Source organism: Trematomus bernacchii, unplaced genomic scaffold (genome assembly GCF_902827165.1).
Source record: "Trematomus bernacchii unplaced genomic scaffold, fTreBer1.1, whole genome shotgun sequence".
NCBI classification, from domain to species: Eukaryota; Metazoa; Chordata; class Actinopteri; order Perciformes; family Nototheniidae; genus Trematomus; species Trematomus bernacchii.
In genome coordinates, this window is record NW_022987801.1 from 1,893,893 (window position 1) to 1,914,707 (window position 20,815).

Sequence of the window (20,815 nt, forward strand, 5' to 3'; positions counted from 1 at the left end):
TTAGCAGTTGTGGCTAGCTGATCTCGACGGCCGTTAGTCGCAGGCCGGACATGCAGCCGCATGTCCCGAACCAACCCGGCACGGTCGCGTACCGGCCCCATGGAAGGCTTGCCGTCCCCCAGAGCCGAAAAGCCGTGGAAACGGCGAGCGTCGTCCGCGTCCATTCCGTGGGGCGCACCGAGCCACAGTCCGAGCGCACGAGGCAGCTACGGAGGTCCCCAAAAATCCCCGGCATTTCGAGAAAAGCTGCGCTTTTTGCCGTGTTCGATTCAGTCTCGGATCCTTCGCGAGACTTATGTCAGGGTCACCACTGTAGTGCCGAGAGAAGGGAGACGGAGGCGGTGCATCGGAGGTGCAAATCTGGCTTTATTGAGGAGCAGAAATACACATGCTGTCGGGTCGAGCCGAGAAGAGTAAGAGAAAGTGAAAGGGACACACACCATAGCCTCGTCTCAATACCCCTCCTCGACTCCTCCTTTCCCTCACTCGTGTCCCTTCCTTGCGTCTTAGCTCCGCCTCCGTAAGATGCGAGCGAGAGACACGAGGAGGTGACGCGAGGACAGAGGAGTCCTCAGGTATTAATTGGGATGTCCTCGTTCACTCAAACGTCACTCTTAAACGACGTCTGTTAATGATGACATGTGCACAGCTGTATCCCCTCTCATCGGGCTTAACTGAATAACCCCTTAGAACCGGCCCATTTGTTGTTAAATATGTATTTAAATGATGAATCTTTCTCTTGTTAGTCAAGGAATTCAATGTATGATGGTTGGTCCTGCTTTTGTGTTCCGTTTTGGTGTAAAATGTACATTTCAATAAAATTATAATTATAATAATGTGAAAGCCTTTACTCTGAACATGTGTGTCCTGTAGATCCCCACATTCACCACAAACCCACATTCAGGACTGTGCATTTTAAATAATTTAACTACTCAATATTTTAACACAAAACAAAACAAATAATTGTTATTTATCAAGATCTAGCCATTTATGAAATAGCTTTCTTAATAGCTATGTTTTAGTGACGTTCAAGATCATTAAACATGACTTAAATTGTTAGTATAACCTTAAGAAATGAATTGCACATAATAATTCCCACGGAGCTGTGAGCACTTATACATTTATGTGACGCTTTTCCACTCATTCTTCCAGTTCTCCGTTTTCCTCTGTTGAAATCGACCAGCTGTGAAGGTGGGGGCGGGGCTTTTATACGCGAGTAGTGAAAACACTTCCGCGTAGTCTGCTCTCGTGTATCCTCCCTTTCGTCTCCTCCCGCACCCCTCCTCCCTCACCCCTCCTCGACTCCTCCGTGTGCATTTCAGCTATTGGGACGTCCTTCAACATGGCGTGTCTTGATCGATTTCCGGGTCAAGTCCCGGAGGAGGGGAGGAGAGGAGTCGAGGAGGGGTATTGAGGGTGTTTCTCAATCGCGAGTAAAGCTGCTTCAGAGCCACTATTTCAAGCATACTACGTCATCGAGTGCCGCCGAAGTACTGTTCCAATCTCCAGTATACTTGGAAATCTACCGAGCCCGGCGTACTCCGTTTGGAGAAATATCGAGTCTGCACATGAGTAGACTTCGCGGTCTTAAAATCCCCACAATGCTTTGCGCACGGACCAATTTCCCCAAATCTGTGGCGGAAGATGTAAGGCGGGGCCTCTCATATGACGCACACTTGCACACTTGCTAGCGTGTTCCACACTTCGTTTTCCGAATGCCAGGAAGTATTCTTGACTCGCTTCTGAAGCAAGATGCTCGGCAGACATGTGCTACCAAGCAAGCGTACTCGCGATTGAGAAACACCCTGAGACGAGCCTACTGTAGGTCAAGCCCCCAGGAAGTGCGCCGGACTCAGATGAAAATATTCGTGCTGGCCAAACGGCGGTACTACACTTCCTTTTGGTTGCCAGGCCCGGAAACACTTTTTCCCATTGACTTACATGGGGAAAGAGTGGTCTGTAAATCGTTGGATAATTTTTTTTAAACTAAATAAACTACCCAGTATGAACACTTGTATAGCCCTTATTAAAAACATTCGTTCCTCAAGTTGTAAAAATGTGCTAATAACGTTATTCTGTGAGTTATTTCCCTCTGCATTATGAACGCGCATCTGATCCACGGGACCGCGCCGCCCGGCACGTTCATGTTACGTGTTCAGCACTACATGCGTTTATCTTTACCCATGGATGCACAATAAGAACGGACCCATATCGCCTTACTGCCAGCCCACGGAGCTGTAATAATGGATATATTGCACATGTTTGCTGTAATTCATCATTTGTAAAATATTATACTACATGGGCTGTATGATTAAATCTTGTACCGTAAATGTTGTATTAAATAAAGTTAATATTACCGACGTAGATTAACGTCCCTGTAGCTTCTTATTGCACTAAGAAGCTTATTGCACTGTATATATATATACATATATATATATATATATATACAGTGCAATAATTCTTTCATGCTAAATGAAGCTCTGTTGCTTGGATATCACTAGATCCTGTTACAGCGTAATATAAAAGTACATAACGATTGATGTGTAAATTAGCATAATTACTAGCTAACCGCTAGCTGCTAACTGCCGCCTCGTTAATATCAAATCTATCATAATAACAAACCATTACCATGCTGTCATGAACGTGCGGTGCTGTTACGTGTACGCAAATTGACGTGCTTGATGTGAACGAGCATTTTGGGGGGCATGGTTAAAGTTGCGCATGCGCTATGAGCGCACATACGGGTACTTCTCAGGCATGCTGGGTAATCTGTGACGTTTCGCTCTCTCAAAAGTTGGGCCATTTTATCATCATGCGCGAATGAGCAACTCTCATAGGAATGAATGAGGCCCCGCCTCCCACGCTGTATCCAGTTCTTATTATACATCCATGCTGTAGGTACCCCGGAGGTACCGTCAACATATATGTCCGGGCGGAAACAATACCCCCAACCTGTAGTTCCATGCGTGAATTATGTACCCTAGTTAAATAGTGGTCACTACAACATCTTTGATAATGTCTTCTGGCCAATCAGAATCACGATAACGGCGTGGTGTTGTTGCAGGAAGTCCCGACGGAGAATACTTTTGCGGTAGTACATCTCTATACATCGATACAACATTACGTGTTGATAGAAATCAACACGTAATGAAATAAGACCCCACGGTTTGATGATTGATAGGTGTGTGGGCTGTCTTTCATTTTGACACACAGAACAATGGGGGCTATCCACCCTTATCCACAATGTAAAGTAATTCACACAGCCTCTTCCCTCTTCTCTCTGTGAGGAGCAGCACTGCTGCAGCAGGTTCAGCTTTCAGAACAAAGTAACAAAAAACTAATATGGCATTCATTTTTTTTAAATGTGTAGTAATAGATTTATTTAAATTTCTTCTCAAGAGAGTACCAGAATGTGTATTTTATGTTAGTATTTAAAAAAATCCCCCTGCAGGGGTTGGGTTTTCAGCATGTCAACTCTTTCACTTGTGGGGAAATTGCAGGATTGGCTCCAGGTCGCCCTTTTTATTTACTACAAGACAAATGTGCCTTTTTATTTCATACATTTCAATTTGGATTGAGACAGGGAAATAATCTAAACCTCACGCGTGGCGTTTCACTGTCGGGGGGAGCATGTAATTACATTGCAAATACTGACTTGAGCCCCACCACTGTATGGGTTAGCCCTACCATAGATTACCCAACAAAAATACTCTGGAGCGCATGCGCAGATCTAAGATCAAGTAGAAATGATAAAAAAGTAAAAGTCTGCTGCTTATTGTTCTACTAGGCCAAAATAGAGTCAAAGAGTATATGAGAGTGAGAGTGTGTTAATTAATATATTTGGCAGTTTGGAGTAAGTCTGTAGATTTGTTTGTGTGTGTGTGTTTCATGTATAGGCCTCTCACGATAATTAATTTTGTTGGATACATTTTCCCGGAAATTATTGCGATAAACGATAATATTGTCGGCACCGTTGTATGACTATTTTAGACCACTGACATAATGATAATATATAATAATAATTCAAGTACATCCTTTCAAACTGCTAGTCACATCCTCATGTAAATGGCAATTTATCGAGGTCAGAAAAGTTATCGAGTTCATTTTTATTTATCGTACGATAAGTCAATTAATTGCTTATCGCGACAGGCACACAATAAAACAGTGGAAACAAACATGTTTGACTTTCATTAGTGAATGAAACTGTGTGCCCTTTATAGTCTGTGTCCATTATTGTGTATTTGTATATATTGTATATATATCCTATATATATGCTAAGGTCTCGCTGCTGACACGATAGCAGTCATTTCGTGCGCATATGTGTAATTAAACCGAATTAAACCCATGATATCAAAATCTCACTCCAGCCAGGTACCCAAAGTTGGCAACCCTGGCTAACCGTAACTGTAATTTACCAGATAATTTAAAAAAACACTCACATGCATCTAAAGAAGGTTCCACGTTTTATTTCACGTCTATAAAACTAAGGGCATAACAGTTGGAATAGCATTGTCAAAAGCAGAGGAGAGGAAAAGTAATGTTAGCTGAGTTAGCGTTAGCCGCAGTTTTCCAAAATTTACAGTAAACACACACACGGCTTAAAATGTCTTATAATTATATTGTTGTTGTTTTTTTTACAGTAAGTTAAAGTATTTTTTCTGCAGTTTGAGACCTGTGAGTTAGTGCATCACTAATTATAATCCAGTGATATAATACATATTATTGTCAAATGAGCCATTCTGCATAATGAGTACTTTTTACTTTAAGTTTATTTTGATACTAATACTTTTGAATTTTTACTTAAGTAAGGTTGTGAATGCATGACTTTTACTTGTAACAGAGTAAATACTCTGTTATAAATATACACTGTGGTATTGCTACTTTTACTTTAGTAAAATATCCACACACTGTTTCCACCAATTGTTTAATTTTTTTTCTTCAAATATTCAATCAAGTCTAATTAAGTGGAAATGTTATATTCACGAAGTTCATCTGTCTTATTTACATATCTGTCTATCAACAGGAAGCATAGCAGTACAGCAGTGAGTCAGTGGAGTCTAATTGGAGTGATTGCTCAGGCAAGTAGAGGGATATATTATTACTGTTATTCTTCACTGCGAAATGTAATATAAAATTGTGGATAAATGTTTAAACCATTGTTTTAATATTACAAATTATGTCTGTTCATTTACAGAGTGGCCTTACTTTTAAGTGGAGCGGCTGGAGCCAGTTGAGGTCTAGGGAGGAAGACAGTTGACAGATTTCCAAGCTGGTCTCACCAGGGAGAACATGTAGGACTCTTTATATTATGAGATGGTCATGCAAACATTGCAACTTCACGACATCAAAACGTTTACAGCTCATAAAGCATTATAGATTGAATCATCTACACAGCGGTCAAGGCCGGTCAATACCATGCTTGTACTCAGATTGTCCTTGTTCATTTAAAAGTTGGAGTGCTCTTCACACACATTTGTCTAGATACCGTACACAAACTGAGCAATTAGGGCAAATTCTTTCATTTTCATGTCTTGTATGTAACTTTTTCTCGGACTGGATGGGATTAAGCTGACCCCAAAAGTACTGTCACGGCCCAAACTGTGTCCCTGTGTGTCCCTGTTTGTTCCCCTGTGTGTGTGGAGGGGGTGTGGTTTCCCTTGCAGGCAGCAGCCTGATTGCACTCACCTGGCCGACCGGCTCAGCTGTCCCTCATCAATCCAATCAAGACACAGCATATCTACTCCAGTCTCCCAGCAACTCACCGCCAGATTGTTTTCTACACCAGTGGTATTGCATCCTCCTGGCTGCTCAATTCAGTTATCCTGTCTGCGTGTTATTCTGTACTTTTTTGTAATTAGTTTCTCCTTGTGCTTCCAGTGCGATCCCTCAGCCCTCAGCCATCGGCCACCAGAGCTTCCAGCCAACCTGCCTGCTTCTTCCTTCACCATACCTGCCTGCCCTGTTCTCAGTCCAGCCTGAACTGCCTACCTCCACTCCGGACCTCCATAGTCTCCAAACCTGCCTGAGTCTCCGAACAATAAACCATTTAAACATCTTCAGTCATTGCCTGCGCCTGGGTCCTGTTTAAAACATAATCCTAACAAGTACAAGCTTTGAAGGTGAACCTGCTGCCTTAAAGACATGGAAAATGTGTTCTTCATATGTACCTTCCACTGTCCATGTTGCAATTGCTCAGTTTCAGGGAGCTGTATCAATCTCTGTCTCCCCCCTCTGCCATTTTTTTCTTTCTCCGTATAAACATTTCTCCCTCTTTCTCTCTCTCACACGGATTACAGTTCTTGCCGTCTATTCATATTCTGTTATATGTTTTTTCCCCCTCCTTAGGTAAAGAAACGTTTGTATTGAATGTTTAAAAAGCACCACTCCAAATCTATGATGGAGTAGATTTTGTATTTTTTGATAAGATAATGTTAATGTTGCATGCAGTTATTATAATGTTAATGTTGTCGGTTAATAGTGATTGAATTGTTGACAAAATAAAGTTTAATTGTATTGTATTTTAGTTGTGTGATTTGTGCTCAATGTATATTAAATGCATAGATTATTACATTTATTAGGTAACATTTTTCAAAAGTAAATGAGTAACAATTACGTAATTAAAGTGAGTAATATAACTTCAAACAAATGAGTAATTCAACATTTTAAACAGAAAAAATATGATAAAATCTACTTATTTACTTCATAACAGTAACTATTACAGATATATAATATTTACTTAATAATTTGATAACAGTGATGTTCCTGTCCATGAAGAAAATAATTAGACTTTACTTAATTAGTTCAAATAAATATAACGTGTACCTTCAACATTATTAAGTAAGATCCACTTATTTACTTCATAACAGTAACTATTACAGATATATAATATTTACTTAATAATTTGATAACAGTGATGTTCCTGTCCATGAAGAAAATAATTAGACTTTACTTAATTAGTTCAAATAAATATAACGTGTAACTTAAACATTATTAAGTAAGATTTACTTAATATTTTCACAAATGTTACGTCTGGTGATAAGTACATTTTACTTGATACTGGAAAGTAAGTTCTACTTGATATTACAGCAGTAAAATATACTTAGAAAAAGTAAGTGCAAATACTTGCTAAGATTTAATCAAGTAAATCCTACAAGTTGTTTCTTTGAGTGCAGCGTACAAAAAAGGAAGTGTTTTTAAATCATACTCACATTTTGCTGACAACCAACTCTCTGGTGACGTCCAACTACATGCTGAATCTCTCTGTTTACATTTATAAAAGCCTTCGTCTGACTTTGACACTGCAGAGATGGTCAGCTCCCTTCTGGTATCATTCTGGATGAGTTTGTCATTTTTATAGAAATCCACATTTTTAAGAGCAGTTTGTGTGTTGAACTTGCAGCTAAGAGTGACAGAATGTCCTTCAGCCACAGGACGGACAGGACTCACCAGAATCATTTCACCATCTGAAAACAAATCAAAGAATATAAAGGCTTTATCAGAGACATCAGCTTTTGCAGATTTAATATGGCCTAGTCTGGCGAAATCTGAAATGTCAGGTAGATGCACTTTATATTTCGTAGCTGCTACATTGTACTGCCATGAGGTAAATGCTTATATGCTGCTCATGCTCTTTCTGCATATCATGTATTTATTTTGCTATGTATATAAATGTCATGTTCTTAAATGTTGTATGTGAGGGACTACGGGTGGAAACTAGCTCAAAGCTAAAATCTGGCATGTTTACTTTTTTAAAGCATTATTTGTTTTAAATGTTCATCAATGTGCACTGTCCCTCGTCAAATAAACGATTAAATGGAGAGAAAAAAAAGATGTATGAAGACATTAAAACACAGAATATTTTTCTTGGATCTTTGAGAGAAGTAACCCTGGAAATCACTTCGCAAATTGGCCTTTTTTATAAAGTTTTACTAATTTGAAGAGACGTTTGGCTAATGCTTGTCACCTTCACATTTCAAAACAACTTAATACTTCAGAAACAAACATTTTAAATAATTAAAACTCACCATCTTTAGTGATGTTGACTGCATTACTGAACTGTCCTGTTTCAGACTCACACCAGAACACTCCACTAAGCCAGTAACTGGTTATTGTGCATGTGGATCCAGTCATTGTCCCCCAGGAAGAACAGCGATGAAGGAAGCCAGATTCATAAAACCTCATCACTCTCCACTCGGTGGAGTTTCCCTCACAGCTCAGTGACACAGACGTTGTGGTGAAGTGCTGCACACTGTCAGGACTCACTGTGAGAGACGCTGCTGAATTCAAATCTGAAAAACAAAAAGGGGACATTTAAACCATGCAATTATTGGTGTTGTTGGTTTTATGTTATATGTAAAAAGCAGTAATTCCGATTGACACAATATCAAATAAAAGTTTTCCATTTAAAAGTTGGAGGGGGCAAGCAAACTAAAGTAGGAGGAAAGACAACTACTGTTAGAAAAGTATCTAACATTAAAATTCAGTCAAGTCCAGAAGCTGAATCAGTCAATCATCATTCTGTTTTAGAGAAAGGTTTTGAAAAGTGAACTATGACCTGATGCTGGTGTAAAAGAAAGTTCCCAAAACAAGTGACTTTGTTCCATTTTGCAATAATTGAAAAGTAAAAACAACATGCCTCCAGACCAGACAAACTTTCATAAAGAAATGTTTTGGCCTAATAGTTATGCAAACTAAAGAAAGAAAGAAAAAGGAACCACATACTGACCTCCAGACCAGACAAACTTAGGTTTGCTGTACCAACTGTAAAACACTGGATCTCCTCTTCCTGCTCTGCACACATATCCTGCTGTGTGTGTTTGTCCATCAATGATGAAGAGATGCTGTTCAGTCCCATTGTAGCTGCCAGGTAGCAGCTCATAGCTGTAGGAGTTGCCTGACATTTGGGGAACAGCCTTATACCAGTAGAAGCTCCAGCCAGCAGAAGGATGATCAACCCTGCAGTTCAGAGTTACTGAGGCTCCAGGACTCGGCCATGATGGAGACACAGTGAGGACAGGCTGAGGTGTGTCTGTTGGAAAGTGATTTAATGATAAAGTTATGATTTATAATTGGTGGGTTACATGCACTCATTGGATCCTACATAAGTTCTACAAACGTATAAAGCTAATTAAGGGTGAACTATCCTTTAATAAAATAACCAGAATACTAGTTATTAGTTATTTTTTTGATACATAGTCCAAAAAAAAGTTACTGTCAGATACTCTCAATGCTAAAAATATCTATTTGTCACAGGTAATAAAGTATATACCTTGGCCCTGAAGTGCAAGACACCACAGCATTTAAGAAAACACAACAGCATTTCACAAAACACCACAGCATTTCACAAAACGCCAAAGCATTTCAGAAAACACTACAGCATTTCACAAAACGCTACAGCATTTCACAAAACACTACAGCATTTCACAAAACGCTACAGCATTTCACAAAACGCTACAGCATTTCACAAAACACTACAGCATTTCACAAAACGCTACAGCATTTCACAAAACACTACAGCATTTCACAAAACGCAACAGCATTTCACAAAACGCCGCAGCATTTCACAAAACACTAAAGCATTTCAGAAAACACCACAGCATTTCACAAAATGGTATCAGTATGTAGTTACTTCGGCATCATTTTGAAATGTGTATTACAATTAAATCACGGTAAAATATGTTCATTTTGTTGTAGTTGGTTGTAGCCCCACCCCCTCTCCAGCGCGTCTTGTTTGAATGACAGGAGTAAACACAGCTGACAGCCGCGGTGAAACTCGAGTGATTAGAGCGATGCGAAAAAACCATGAATTAATGCTTTATTAATTCATGGTTTTTAAGGGGCTTATCTCCATGTAAATACTATGGTAGACTAACCAATATTCGCATTGCTTTGGCTATACATTTTATAGCCACATAATTTATATATTGTAGTGCAGAGAGAAGGGAGTCGGAGGCGGTGCATCGAAGGTGCAAAGTTGGCTTTGTTGAGCAGCAGAAAAGCACATGTTGTCCGGTTGCAGTCCGGGAAGAGAAGGGAAGAAGAGAAAGGAGGGCACACAGTGGCCGTTTCTCAATCTCGAGGATGCTGGCTTGGTAGTCGCGTACTTCCAAGTCACTTCCTTCAGAAACGAAGCAAGTATGCTTCCAAGCCACGGCTTCGGAAAACAAAGAAGAATGGAACAGGCTAACAAGTGTGCAGGTGTGCGTCATATTATAGGCCCCGCATTACATTTTCCGCCACAGATTTTGGAAATTGGTCCGTGCGCAAAGCATTGTGGGGATTTTAAGGAAGCGAAGTCTACCCATGTGCAGCCTCGAAATTTCCCCCAAACCAAGGACGCGGCCTCCGTGGAATTCCAAGTATGCTGGACATTGGAACGGTCCTGCTGCGCCACTTGATGACGTAGCATCCTTGAAATATTGGCTGGAAGCCAATATCCTCGCAATTGAGAAACGGCCACTAGGTACACAGGAGGTACAGTCAACATGTGTGTCCGTGTGGAACAATACCCCCAACCTGTAGTTCCATGAGTGAATTATGATAAACAGTGATCACTACAATATACAGTCTATGGTTGGGACATGTTGCGCTGTCGGGTGCTGACCAATCACGAAGCGTCATTTCTTGACTGGCAGCAAAAACAACCAATCACAGCAGTGCTTCTCTGGCTGGCTCTGTCCAGTCACAAACAAGAAGTGTTCTCGCTAAAGGAATACCCTTTCCGTCCAATGTGAAATGCTGCGGCGTTTTGTGAAATGCTGTTGTGTTTTGTGAAATGCTGTTGTGTTTTGTGAAATGCTGTTGTGTTTTGTGAAATGCTGTTGTGTTTTGTGAAATGCTGTAGCGTTTTGTGAAATGCTGCGGCGTTTTGTGAAATGCTGTTGTGTTTTGTGAAATGCTGTTGTGTTTTGTGAAATGCTGTTGTGTTTTGTGAAATGCTGTTGTGTTTTGTGAAATGCTGTTGTGTTTTGTGAAATGCTGTAGCGTTTTGTGAAATGCTGCGGCGTTTTGTGAAATGCTGTTGTGTTTTGTGAAATGCTGTTGTGTTTTGTGAAATGCTGCGGCGTTTTGTGAAATGCTGTAGTGTTTTGTGACATGCTGTGGTGTCTTGCACTTCAGGGCCACCGTAAGTATAACATGGTTTATTGGTAAAGTATTATCTTTATGTAAATGCTTTGATGTAAGAAGCTGATCGGTGTCTGTCTTTAGGTCCTTATTTTAATACTTATGATTTTGTGATAACACAAAGTACAGGATTGTACAATATACATCACCTGCCTATCCAGCATCCGTGGAGCTGTTTGAACGTTAAAATATTTAAAAAGTTTACAAATTATATATTAGAACTTGTCCAAACTGGGTGTTCATATCAAAATTGCTCATTAATTGAAATAAATAGTTTTTATTGAACTTGGTCATGGTGGTATTACGTTGATCACTTACCTGACACATTCAGATATATTGTATTGCTTTCCTTTATGATGAAAAACACATTGGTATTCACCACTGAAGCCTGTGGCTGAGGGTAATTTATAGCTCTCATATTTGTGGTAAGGGAGAAATAATCTGCCATCCCTTTGGATTGAGTAATACCAGTCGCTGTATTTGTCTCCTGTAATGTCACACTTGACGGTAACAGACTCTCCAGTAAAAACAGTGGTCCAGTTTGGCTCAATGGTCAGCACAGCATCTAGAAACCATCACAAGATACATGAAGTAAAATGTTTTTTATTTTCTTCGTCAAAACATTTATAATACATTGACAAAATGGAACACACAAAAAACAGGATGTTGTTTGGAGAATTTCATAGGTAGGTTTGTCTAGAGTGAGTAAATAACATTTAAAAAATGGAATTGTATAATTACCTTGAGATTTAACACGGTAAAGTAAATTCAGCACTGAAATAAGTATGAAACTACATCAGACATTGTTCAAATTAAAGAAATCAAACGTATCATAACCTCAGGCATTCAAAAAGTTGTATCAATGGCAATTCAAACTGGAAAAGTACTTACAGAAAAACACCAGTAGAGAGAGCAAAGTGTGTCCCATCTTCACATCCAACACTGATAATCTGCTCCTCTGTTTATGAGAAATTCTTCTACTTTGTGTAAATAGAAAGATTGAAACTGCAGCATATGAAGAGGAATCAGAAACTATAGAGAAACAAATGCAATGTAATACTGGAAAAGGACGGGTTTTTTTTAACTTCTTTTAAAAAGTACACAGTCTGCGCTTCCTTCCTTTTACACAAAGCCCACACAACTGAACAGATTTTAACACAGCACATGTTTTTACACCTTGGTTTATGTATCGTCTAATGATGAAAAGAGATAAGGTATTAAAATATAATTCCCGATAGATAAGATCATCCTGTAGGCTCGTGCTCCTACACAAATGGTCAGTAATTATTGATGCTGCTATAAAGACTGCTGCATGAAGTCTTTCTAGAAAAAATAAAGTGCATACAGTTTTAAAAAGGAGATACAATTGCAGTTGTCATACTCACTTTATAATCCGTGGGCCTTCTCACCAATATTTCATTTGAAAATGTGTGTAACAGCTTTAACCAAATAGCTGAACTGCAGTGTTGGAGTGTTATGGAGGAATTCCAGTTTAAGTTTAGAAACAAGCTCACCCACAGGAAGTCTCTCATAGTCTCTTTACCAGAAGTGAATGTGAAGAGAGACAAAGTCCTGCCCCCTCCTCGAAATAGACTCTATCTACTTTAAGGGGGCATAATTCTATATCTATATCATTCATAATAAATTAATCATTTGAATACAGAATATTTTTTGTCTAGGTGTAAAATTGTATCACAACAGTTGTATAAAAAGGATGTTAATGCAATAAAAATGATCAAAATAAATAATACCACAACACTTGAGTAGTTGTGAAGTTTTAAATGTTGTGGGTAGTCAAAATTGAAAGCTTCCACTTCCATGCATCAGTGCAAAGCTAAGGAAGTGAACTGTAAGCAGTCAATTGTTTAGTTATTAGTTAGAGAGTTACATTTACATGGCATCAGACCCTGGTGCCAGACTTCAGAAGGACTATTTGTGTAGAGTAGGTAAAGTATCAGATAACGTAGTTTAACACCACCTTGTGGTCATATATCGAAAGAAAGCTTCTATTATAACTGCACAGTGACTAGAGACAAAATGTAATAAAATATCCTCAGTAAAACATACTTACATAAATTGGACAAATTAATGTTGGCTGTAGTGCGTCAGTAGATTCCCTTCTTCTATCTCTCTACATAGAGAATACTGTATGTTTACCCATGGACAATGTAGGAACAAAGTACCATATATTCACATTTTGAAATCATACAAGATAATAAAGTGTAAGTACTAGCAGAAAACATATTATATATTAAGTGCATTAAGGGTTTTGGTTACCATTTTTTTATTTTAATGACAATAACAGGTTTGAAAAATATATAGTGTTATGCCATGTTTTCCTCCTGGACAGGCTTTACTGCTTTGATTGAATTGAAAGCATGAAATAAAGATAAGACTTGTGGGTTGTTGTTTTTTTATTGGTGACAAGCGTATGAGAAATTCCACCATATTTTTATTTATATTGGATGATCTGCTTAACACAATAAAGAACATTTGTATAATTCAAGATGAGATGGTAAAATGATCCAAGTTATTTTTATTAATAAAAAACAAAAAACGGGCCCTGAATATCTGAAAGGAAACAAATACACTGTACAAAAGGTGTGTGCTTCAGTTCCTTTGAATCTGAACATCTTGTTTGACCTATTGGTGGCGCTGTGACTTCAGATGTTTTGGCTTTTGCAAGAGACTACTTCTGCAGATAAATTAAAGGCATTAGATAATGTGTTGGCACCCTGTGGTAGCATCTAGTAAGAATCATTCACTGAACAGTACATGCAGGTATAATTGCATTTGTGTTTTATTAATAATATATGTGTGTGTCCACTGTGTGCATCTACAGTGCTAAAGCATGTGTCCATACTGCATATATTAGTATCTGGCTCTAATATCACCAAATGTACAACAAGGTTAGAGCCACATGATCTGAATCTGACATGTAACAGATAATGTTGCAGTACAATGTTTTATACTAAATATAAGTACACAGAAAGTAAGTATACAGTTGAATTGCAAAGCATTTAGCATGTTCCTAGAAAGGCCGTTATTAAAAAAAGGCACTGCGCTATTTACACAAAAGCAGCAAATACACTCAATTGCTGAAACAAGGATGTTGCTTTTCATGTTTTTATCCGCTCCATTGGTTCTGTCCATGAGGATGTCTTTATTGATCTGGAAGAAAACCAAAATGAGTTATTATAATTGGGTCATTTCTGCTCATGGCACTATTTTTGAATACAACAATGTATGTTAATGCCAACTAATTTGTGTGTGAGAATATTTAAATTTGCCATTTATTAGTTACGATGTTTTAAGTAATGTTTCATTAAAACAAAACATGTCTGGAAAACAACATGCTGTATATAAGAAAGACATGAAAATGCACACAAAGTGTAAAAGCTTTATTTGGTGGATTTGATCATTGCTGAAACTGGCAAGCAGCACAGCACATTATAAAAGCTTTTAGTATATTCATATCAGAGGTCGCGTTAACCGAATATTTTCCGTCTATGACGGAATTTTTCCAAGAATGACGGAAAAATCTGAAAGCAGTCCGTCATTTTGACAGATTAGAACACAACTCGGAACAGCGCCAAAATGTCCACCAGCGGCCCACATTATATTACATCCTTAGTGGCCAGGTCGACTGAGGGAGAATGTGTATAAATATATATAGATACATTTTCATAACAAAACAATGGGGTTGCTAGGCGCCGTTGCTAGGCGCCGCCCCTGCCTCGTTGTTTAACCGGCTTTAGCAATCGCAAAATGTCACGGCAGCTGAGTGTCCGAAGCTTTTTTAATAAGCCCAGTAATTGTGATGGTGTGGATAGACGAGGTGAAAAAAGAGGGATTGATGCAGTGGAGGATGAAGGACAAGCCAGTAAGACCAAAACTGACAACGTTCAGCCAGCAGCAGAGGGACAAGCAAGTGGCAAGGAGTTGAAGCGGGAGTACCGGGTTCAGTGGGAGCAAGAGTTTAAGTGGCTGAGGAGGGAAGATGGCAAAATGTTCTGCGACATCTGTAGAAAAGCTAAGATGAGTAACGGATTTGTCCGAGGGTGCACGACGATGCAGAAATCAGCGCTGAATGATCACAAAAGTAGCCATAGCCACATCGAAGCTTCAAGGATGGTCAACCAGAGCGTGGCAATGGTAAAGCATGTGGAGAAATCGCAGGTTGCCTGTAACGAGGCATTAAAAACACAATTGAAGGTTGTGTTGCATATGGCAAACACAAACACCCCGAGCCACCTATATCCCAACCTAATACAGCTATTACAATCTGCTGGATGTCCAGACCTCAACAGTGCGCACACGTACACCCACCATGAGACAGTCAATCAGATGGAGGAGGCGATAGCAATGACCATATCCAGCACTATCGATGACCGCATCGCCAACAGTAAATACGTCGGGGTAATAGTAGATGAGACGACTAATATCACGGTTGAGAAAATGCTGATCACATACCTGACACTTCAGCATAAAGGGGAGCCTGAAACCGTGTTTATTGGCAATTATGTAATACCCTCTGGCACTGCAGAATGCATCACAACAAAAATAAAAGATGTGCTATCGGGCCGTGGTGTAGCTGTGGCTCGGGTCGTCGGTCTGGGAAGTGATGGAGCGAATGTGATGGTGGGTCGAAAGGCCGGAGTTGCACAAAAGATGCGGCTGAATGACTGTCCCTACCTCGTAAACATTCACTGTGGTGCACACAGAACGGCACTGGCTGCACACGATGCCTCCAAGGCTGTGCGTGAAATAAGTGCATATGTTACGACTATTAATAACATATACACTTACTACAAGAATTCCCCCATTCGAACACACCGACTAAATGAACTCCAAAACGAAATGCAGGAACACGACTTGCTGAGCCTAAAACAACCATCAGCTACACGCTGGCTGTCGCTGGAGAGGGCAGTTAAGGGCATACGTGCCAACTGGGTTGCTCTGGTGTTGGAGTTGCAGGAGGAGGAAGCTGACAAAGACTGTCCGGTCGCTAAGGGGATTAGAAAGCGCCTCCAAACGCTCATGTTCCCTGCCTTGACTCACCTGCTGACTGACGTCTTGGCCGTGGTGAACCGCATGAACCTCACCTTCCAAAAAGAAGATGTCAACATCTCCTCCATCCAGCCCGTCGTGAACATGACCCTTGCCAGCCTCGAGGACTTGATGAATGGGCCAGGTGAGGCGGAGACCACATTTAACGAGGCTTTACAAGACGGCAAGTTCTGTGGCATCACGCTCACCCAGGCAGACGCTCAGACCTTTTCACATGTGCGCACAGACTACATCGCGGAGGTTACTAAATCCATCAAAAAAAGATTTCCTTCGGAGCATGTAGGCATCATCGCTGATCTCGACACCGTGATCAATGCATCTCGCTATCCGGGTGCTGACAGCGCGTTAAAGAGCTACGGACTGGAGGCCTTGGAGCGCGTCTGTGACCACTACGGGTCACAAAGGGATGCAGCTGCGCCACTGGTGCAGAAGGAGCGCATGCTGCGGGATTTCCTCCCAGTGAAGCGAGTGCTTGCAGGATCGGGAAATCCCTCGTTCAGAGAGTCTTGCCGACTTCTGATCACTTCCCTGGGAGAAATGTTTCCCGACTACAAAACGTTGGCTGAAGTGGCGCTGGTAATTCCAGTCTCCAGCGTAGCAGCAGAACGCGGGTTCAGCCTTCAGAACAACATCAAAACGGCAATGAGAAGTCCTCTGTCCGAGGCAAAGACCCAACGCTTAATGACCATCGCCTCTGCAGCAATCTCCCTTGATGCATTTGACTACGCACAAGCGAGCACCCAGTTTAAATCCATGCGGCCCAGGAGGAAGGTCTGAGTTCAGGCTAGGCTACAGCAGGTCAATTGAGTTGTTCTTGCAAATGTTTTGTTCATATTTTAATTGTAATTGTCTCATTTCAAACAATGGCATTGTTCATATTTGCCTGTTTAGGCACAATGGTCGCGGTGTTTTAGTGGCCTCTGCCCCCCTCTGCTGTGCTGTCAGTGCAGGAACAAATAAATCATTCATATTCGTGTTGACATGAAAAGTGACCGCACGGTCGGTGTCTGTTCATCTTTTTTTTTCACAAATTACCAAATAAGGAGTGAGAGTGACGCATAGCCAAAACCTGAAGCTGCGATACTCTGGTGGCTACAATTAGCAGCTAATATTATTAAATTAATAAATAAAAAAATAAAATGACGGGTAATAATGGATTATGACGGAAATGTTACGATCCTGTCCGTCAAAAATGACGGACAATGAAAAAGTCTAACGCAACCACTGATTCATATGTATATGTATTAAAGTGTTTTGTACTTGACTTTACCTGCAGCCACGTTTATGTAAAGGCTCTCTTCTGGTTCATTACTGGCACCTGCTAGAAGGATTAAAATAATGTATCAAAGGACAATTCCTGTACTTTATTTAGAGACTGCTGGCCTACAAAAGCATCTCAAACATTGCATGTAGTATTTGTATTACTCCATGTTAAACACAAATTAAATACTTTACCATTTCCAGCTTCTACAGGCCCTCCGATTGTTTCATAGAGACAACGATCACCTACAGAGAAGTGAAAATCAACCACGGTTACACCAATCATTTTAATCACAATTAAGGCTAAGAGTTCAAAATAAATCATATTATTAAACCGGAGAAGGGCTGACAATGGAGAAGAGTAGAATATTCTGGCATGTTTTTGATTTCATCCTGGTTGATCATGTGGTCTGTAGCAGGGCCCTGATTGGTGCTCTGAGATCTTGTGGGACATACACATGAAGATAATGAAGACGATTGAATTTAACATATAACTGCTGTAATGTTCAAAATGAGATAAAAGAGCATTGTACCAACCTGATGAAGACTGAATCTGTTGAAAACAAGAAAAACTTAGTTACATTGTTTTTTGATTGCAAATGTTTACGGTACATGTAATCTGTGATTTTGGGTAATTATTGGCTCTCTTCTGGTTTATTACTGGCAGCTGTAAGGAGGATTACATTTTTTTATCAAAGGATAATTCCTGTAATTTATTTAGAGACTGCTGGCCTACAAAAGCATCTCAACAATTGCATGTAGCATTTGTATTACTTCATGTTAAACACAAACTAAATACTTTACCATTTCCAGCTTCTACAGGGCCTCCGATTGTTTCATAGAGACAACGATCACCTACAGAGAAGTGAAAATCAAGTCATGGTTACACCAATCATTTTAACCACAATTAAGTATAAGAGTTCAAAATAAATCATATGATTAAGCCGGAGAAGGGCTGACCATGGAGGAGAGTAGAATATTCTGGCATGTTTTGAATATCATCCAGGTTGATCATGTGGTCTGTAGCAGGGCCCTGATTGGTGCTCTGAGATCTTGTGTGCCATACATATGAAGATAATGAAGTGGATTCAATTTAACATATAACTGCTGTAAAGTTCAAAATTAGATAAAAGAGGGTTGTACCGACCTGATGAAGACTGCATCTGTAGAAAAAAAGAAAAACTTAGTTACATTGTTTTTTAATTGCAAATGTTTCCGGTACATGTAATGTGTGATTTTGAGTAATTATAGTTTAATTAATTTGATATCAGATGAAAAGGTTCTGACCTTTTGAATTTCTGTAGCAATACAGCAGCGGGAGAATTATCAGTAAAACTCCACAAAGCAGCCCAACAGTCAACAGGACGGGAAATTGAGAGTCTTTTCCAGGCCAAGACGCTGCTAATATAAATAACCTTAATTAATATTTTTTTATATAACACTTTCCTCAAAGCACTTCACAGGAACAGAGCTTCAAGGTCGGACCAAGCCTCAGAAATCTCTAAGATAAATAAACAATGACAATCAAAAAAAAATGTAAACACCTACATTCATACATTGACACATACATGTACATCTATGGAATATATAAAACTATACAAATACACTTAGACATAAATCATAAATATTTACACACTTATTGGAACAAATTCACAAAATACACTATAAACCCCTGTTCACATATCTTATATTTTTAATGCTGCTCATGTAATCATGGTCATATGAATGTTTTAAGACTGAATACAGAACTGGAAAAATATATTTATTTTACAAAAACTAAATTGTATAATTCGGAGGAAACTAAGACAACTTTGAATTCAGTATTAACTGTCTTTTTTAGCTCTGACTCAGCAACACATCTCAAAAAGAGGAAACAGTTTTTTGTAATACTCACATTTTACTGAGAACCAACTCTCTGGTGACGTCCTACCATGTGCTGAATCTCTCTGTTTACATTTATAAAAGCCTTCATCTGACTTTGACACTGCAGAGATGGTCAGCTCCCTTCTGGTATCGTTCTGGATGAGTTTGTCATTTTTATAGAAATCCACATTATAAAGAACAGTTTCATTATTTAACTTGCAGCTAAGAGTGGCAGGAAGTCCCTCAGCCACAGGACGGACAGGAGTCACCAGGATCATTTGACCATCATCTGGAAAATAAAAATAAAAGAATATAAAGGCTTTGTCAGAGACATCAGCTTTTGCAGATTTAATATGTTTAGGTTAGACAACTGGTCTAATCTGGCAGAAGCTGAAATGCCAAGGTGAAGATATATGAGGAAAATAAAACACCTAGAATATTATCTTTGATCTTTGAGAGGAGTGACCCTGGAGTTCACTTCGCAAATTAGCCTTTGTTATAAAGTTTTACTAATTTGAAGAGACGTTTGGCTAATGCATGTCACCTTCACATTTCAAAACAACATAATACTTCAGAAACAAACATTTTAAATAATTAAAACTCACACTCTTTAGTGATGTTGACTGCATTACTGAACTGTCCTGTTTCAGACTCACACCAGAACACTCCACTAAGCCGACTCCTGGTTATTCTGCATATAGATCCAGTCATTGTCCCCCAGATAGAACAGGGAAGAAGGGTGTCAGGTTCATAAAACCTCATCACTCTCCACTCAGTGGAGTTTCCCTCACAGCTCAGTGACACAGGCGTTTTGGTGAAGTGCTGCACACTGTCAGGACTCACTGTGAGAGACGCTACTGAATTCAAATCTGAAACACACAAAGGGGACAAACAAAGCATTTATGTATATTGAAGGCAACTTGAACATTACAAAAACAAAAAGCATTTAATCAACAATAAAGAGTGAGTGTCATATTAAAGCATGTAATGCATGTTTGAGTGAATTGCTGAATGTATAGAATTTGGAGTTGTTTGTAACATTGGGGAACTTTTATGTAAAACATAACCAAAAGGCATATCCAAAATATCCCAAAACTCAAAATATAGAGTCCTCCATTTAAAGGTTTAGGGGGCATAGAACAAGATAACATAGAAAGAAGGATCAAAGAAAGAACATATATGAAAGATAATACAAAAAATAATAACAAAGCTATGGAGAGAATGAGAAGAATGGATGGATGTAAAGAAGGACACATAGAAAGTATCAGTCCTTCAAACCTGAACCACAGCTTACATTGACCTGATGCTTGTGTGAAGGAAAAGTTCCCAAAATAAGTGAATTCCTACCATTTTGCAGTAAAGGAAAAGTCAAATCATACTGACCTCCAGACCAGACAAACGTAGGTTTGCTGTTCCAACTGTAAAACACTCGATCTCCTCTTCCTGCTATGCACACATATCCTGCTGTGTGTGTTTGTCCATCAATGATGAAGAGATC

General features: G+C 39.5%; 2 protein-coding genes across 2 annotated transcripts in view; both read right to left on the minus strand.

The window, feature by feature from the left end:
* Window positions 1-20,815, minus strand: part of LOC117498006 — a 145,359-nt gene that overhangs the window by 117,943 nt on the left and 6,601 nt on the right. The window lies entirely within an intron of this gene.
* LOC117498007 overlaps window positions 13,907-20,815 on the minus strand; it is a 141,306-nt gene continuing 134,397 nt past the window's right edge. The window contains exons 28-31 of the mRNA XM_034150053.1: window positions 18,415-18,506; window positions 17,650-17,700; window positions 17,465-17,515; window positions 13,907-14,295 (exon numbers count right to left, since the gene is read on the minus strand). Of these exons, the coding sequence (XP_034005944.1) occupies window positions 14,288-14,295; window positions 17,465-17,515; window positions 17,650-17,700; window positions 18,415-18,506 (202 nt within the window). The 3' untranslated portion in view covers window positions 13,907-14,287. The remainder of the gene's footprint in view (window positions 14,296-17,464; window positions 17,516-17,649; window positions 17,701-18,414; window positions 18,507-20,815) is intronic.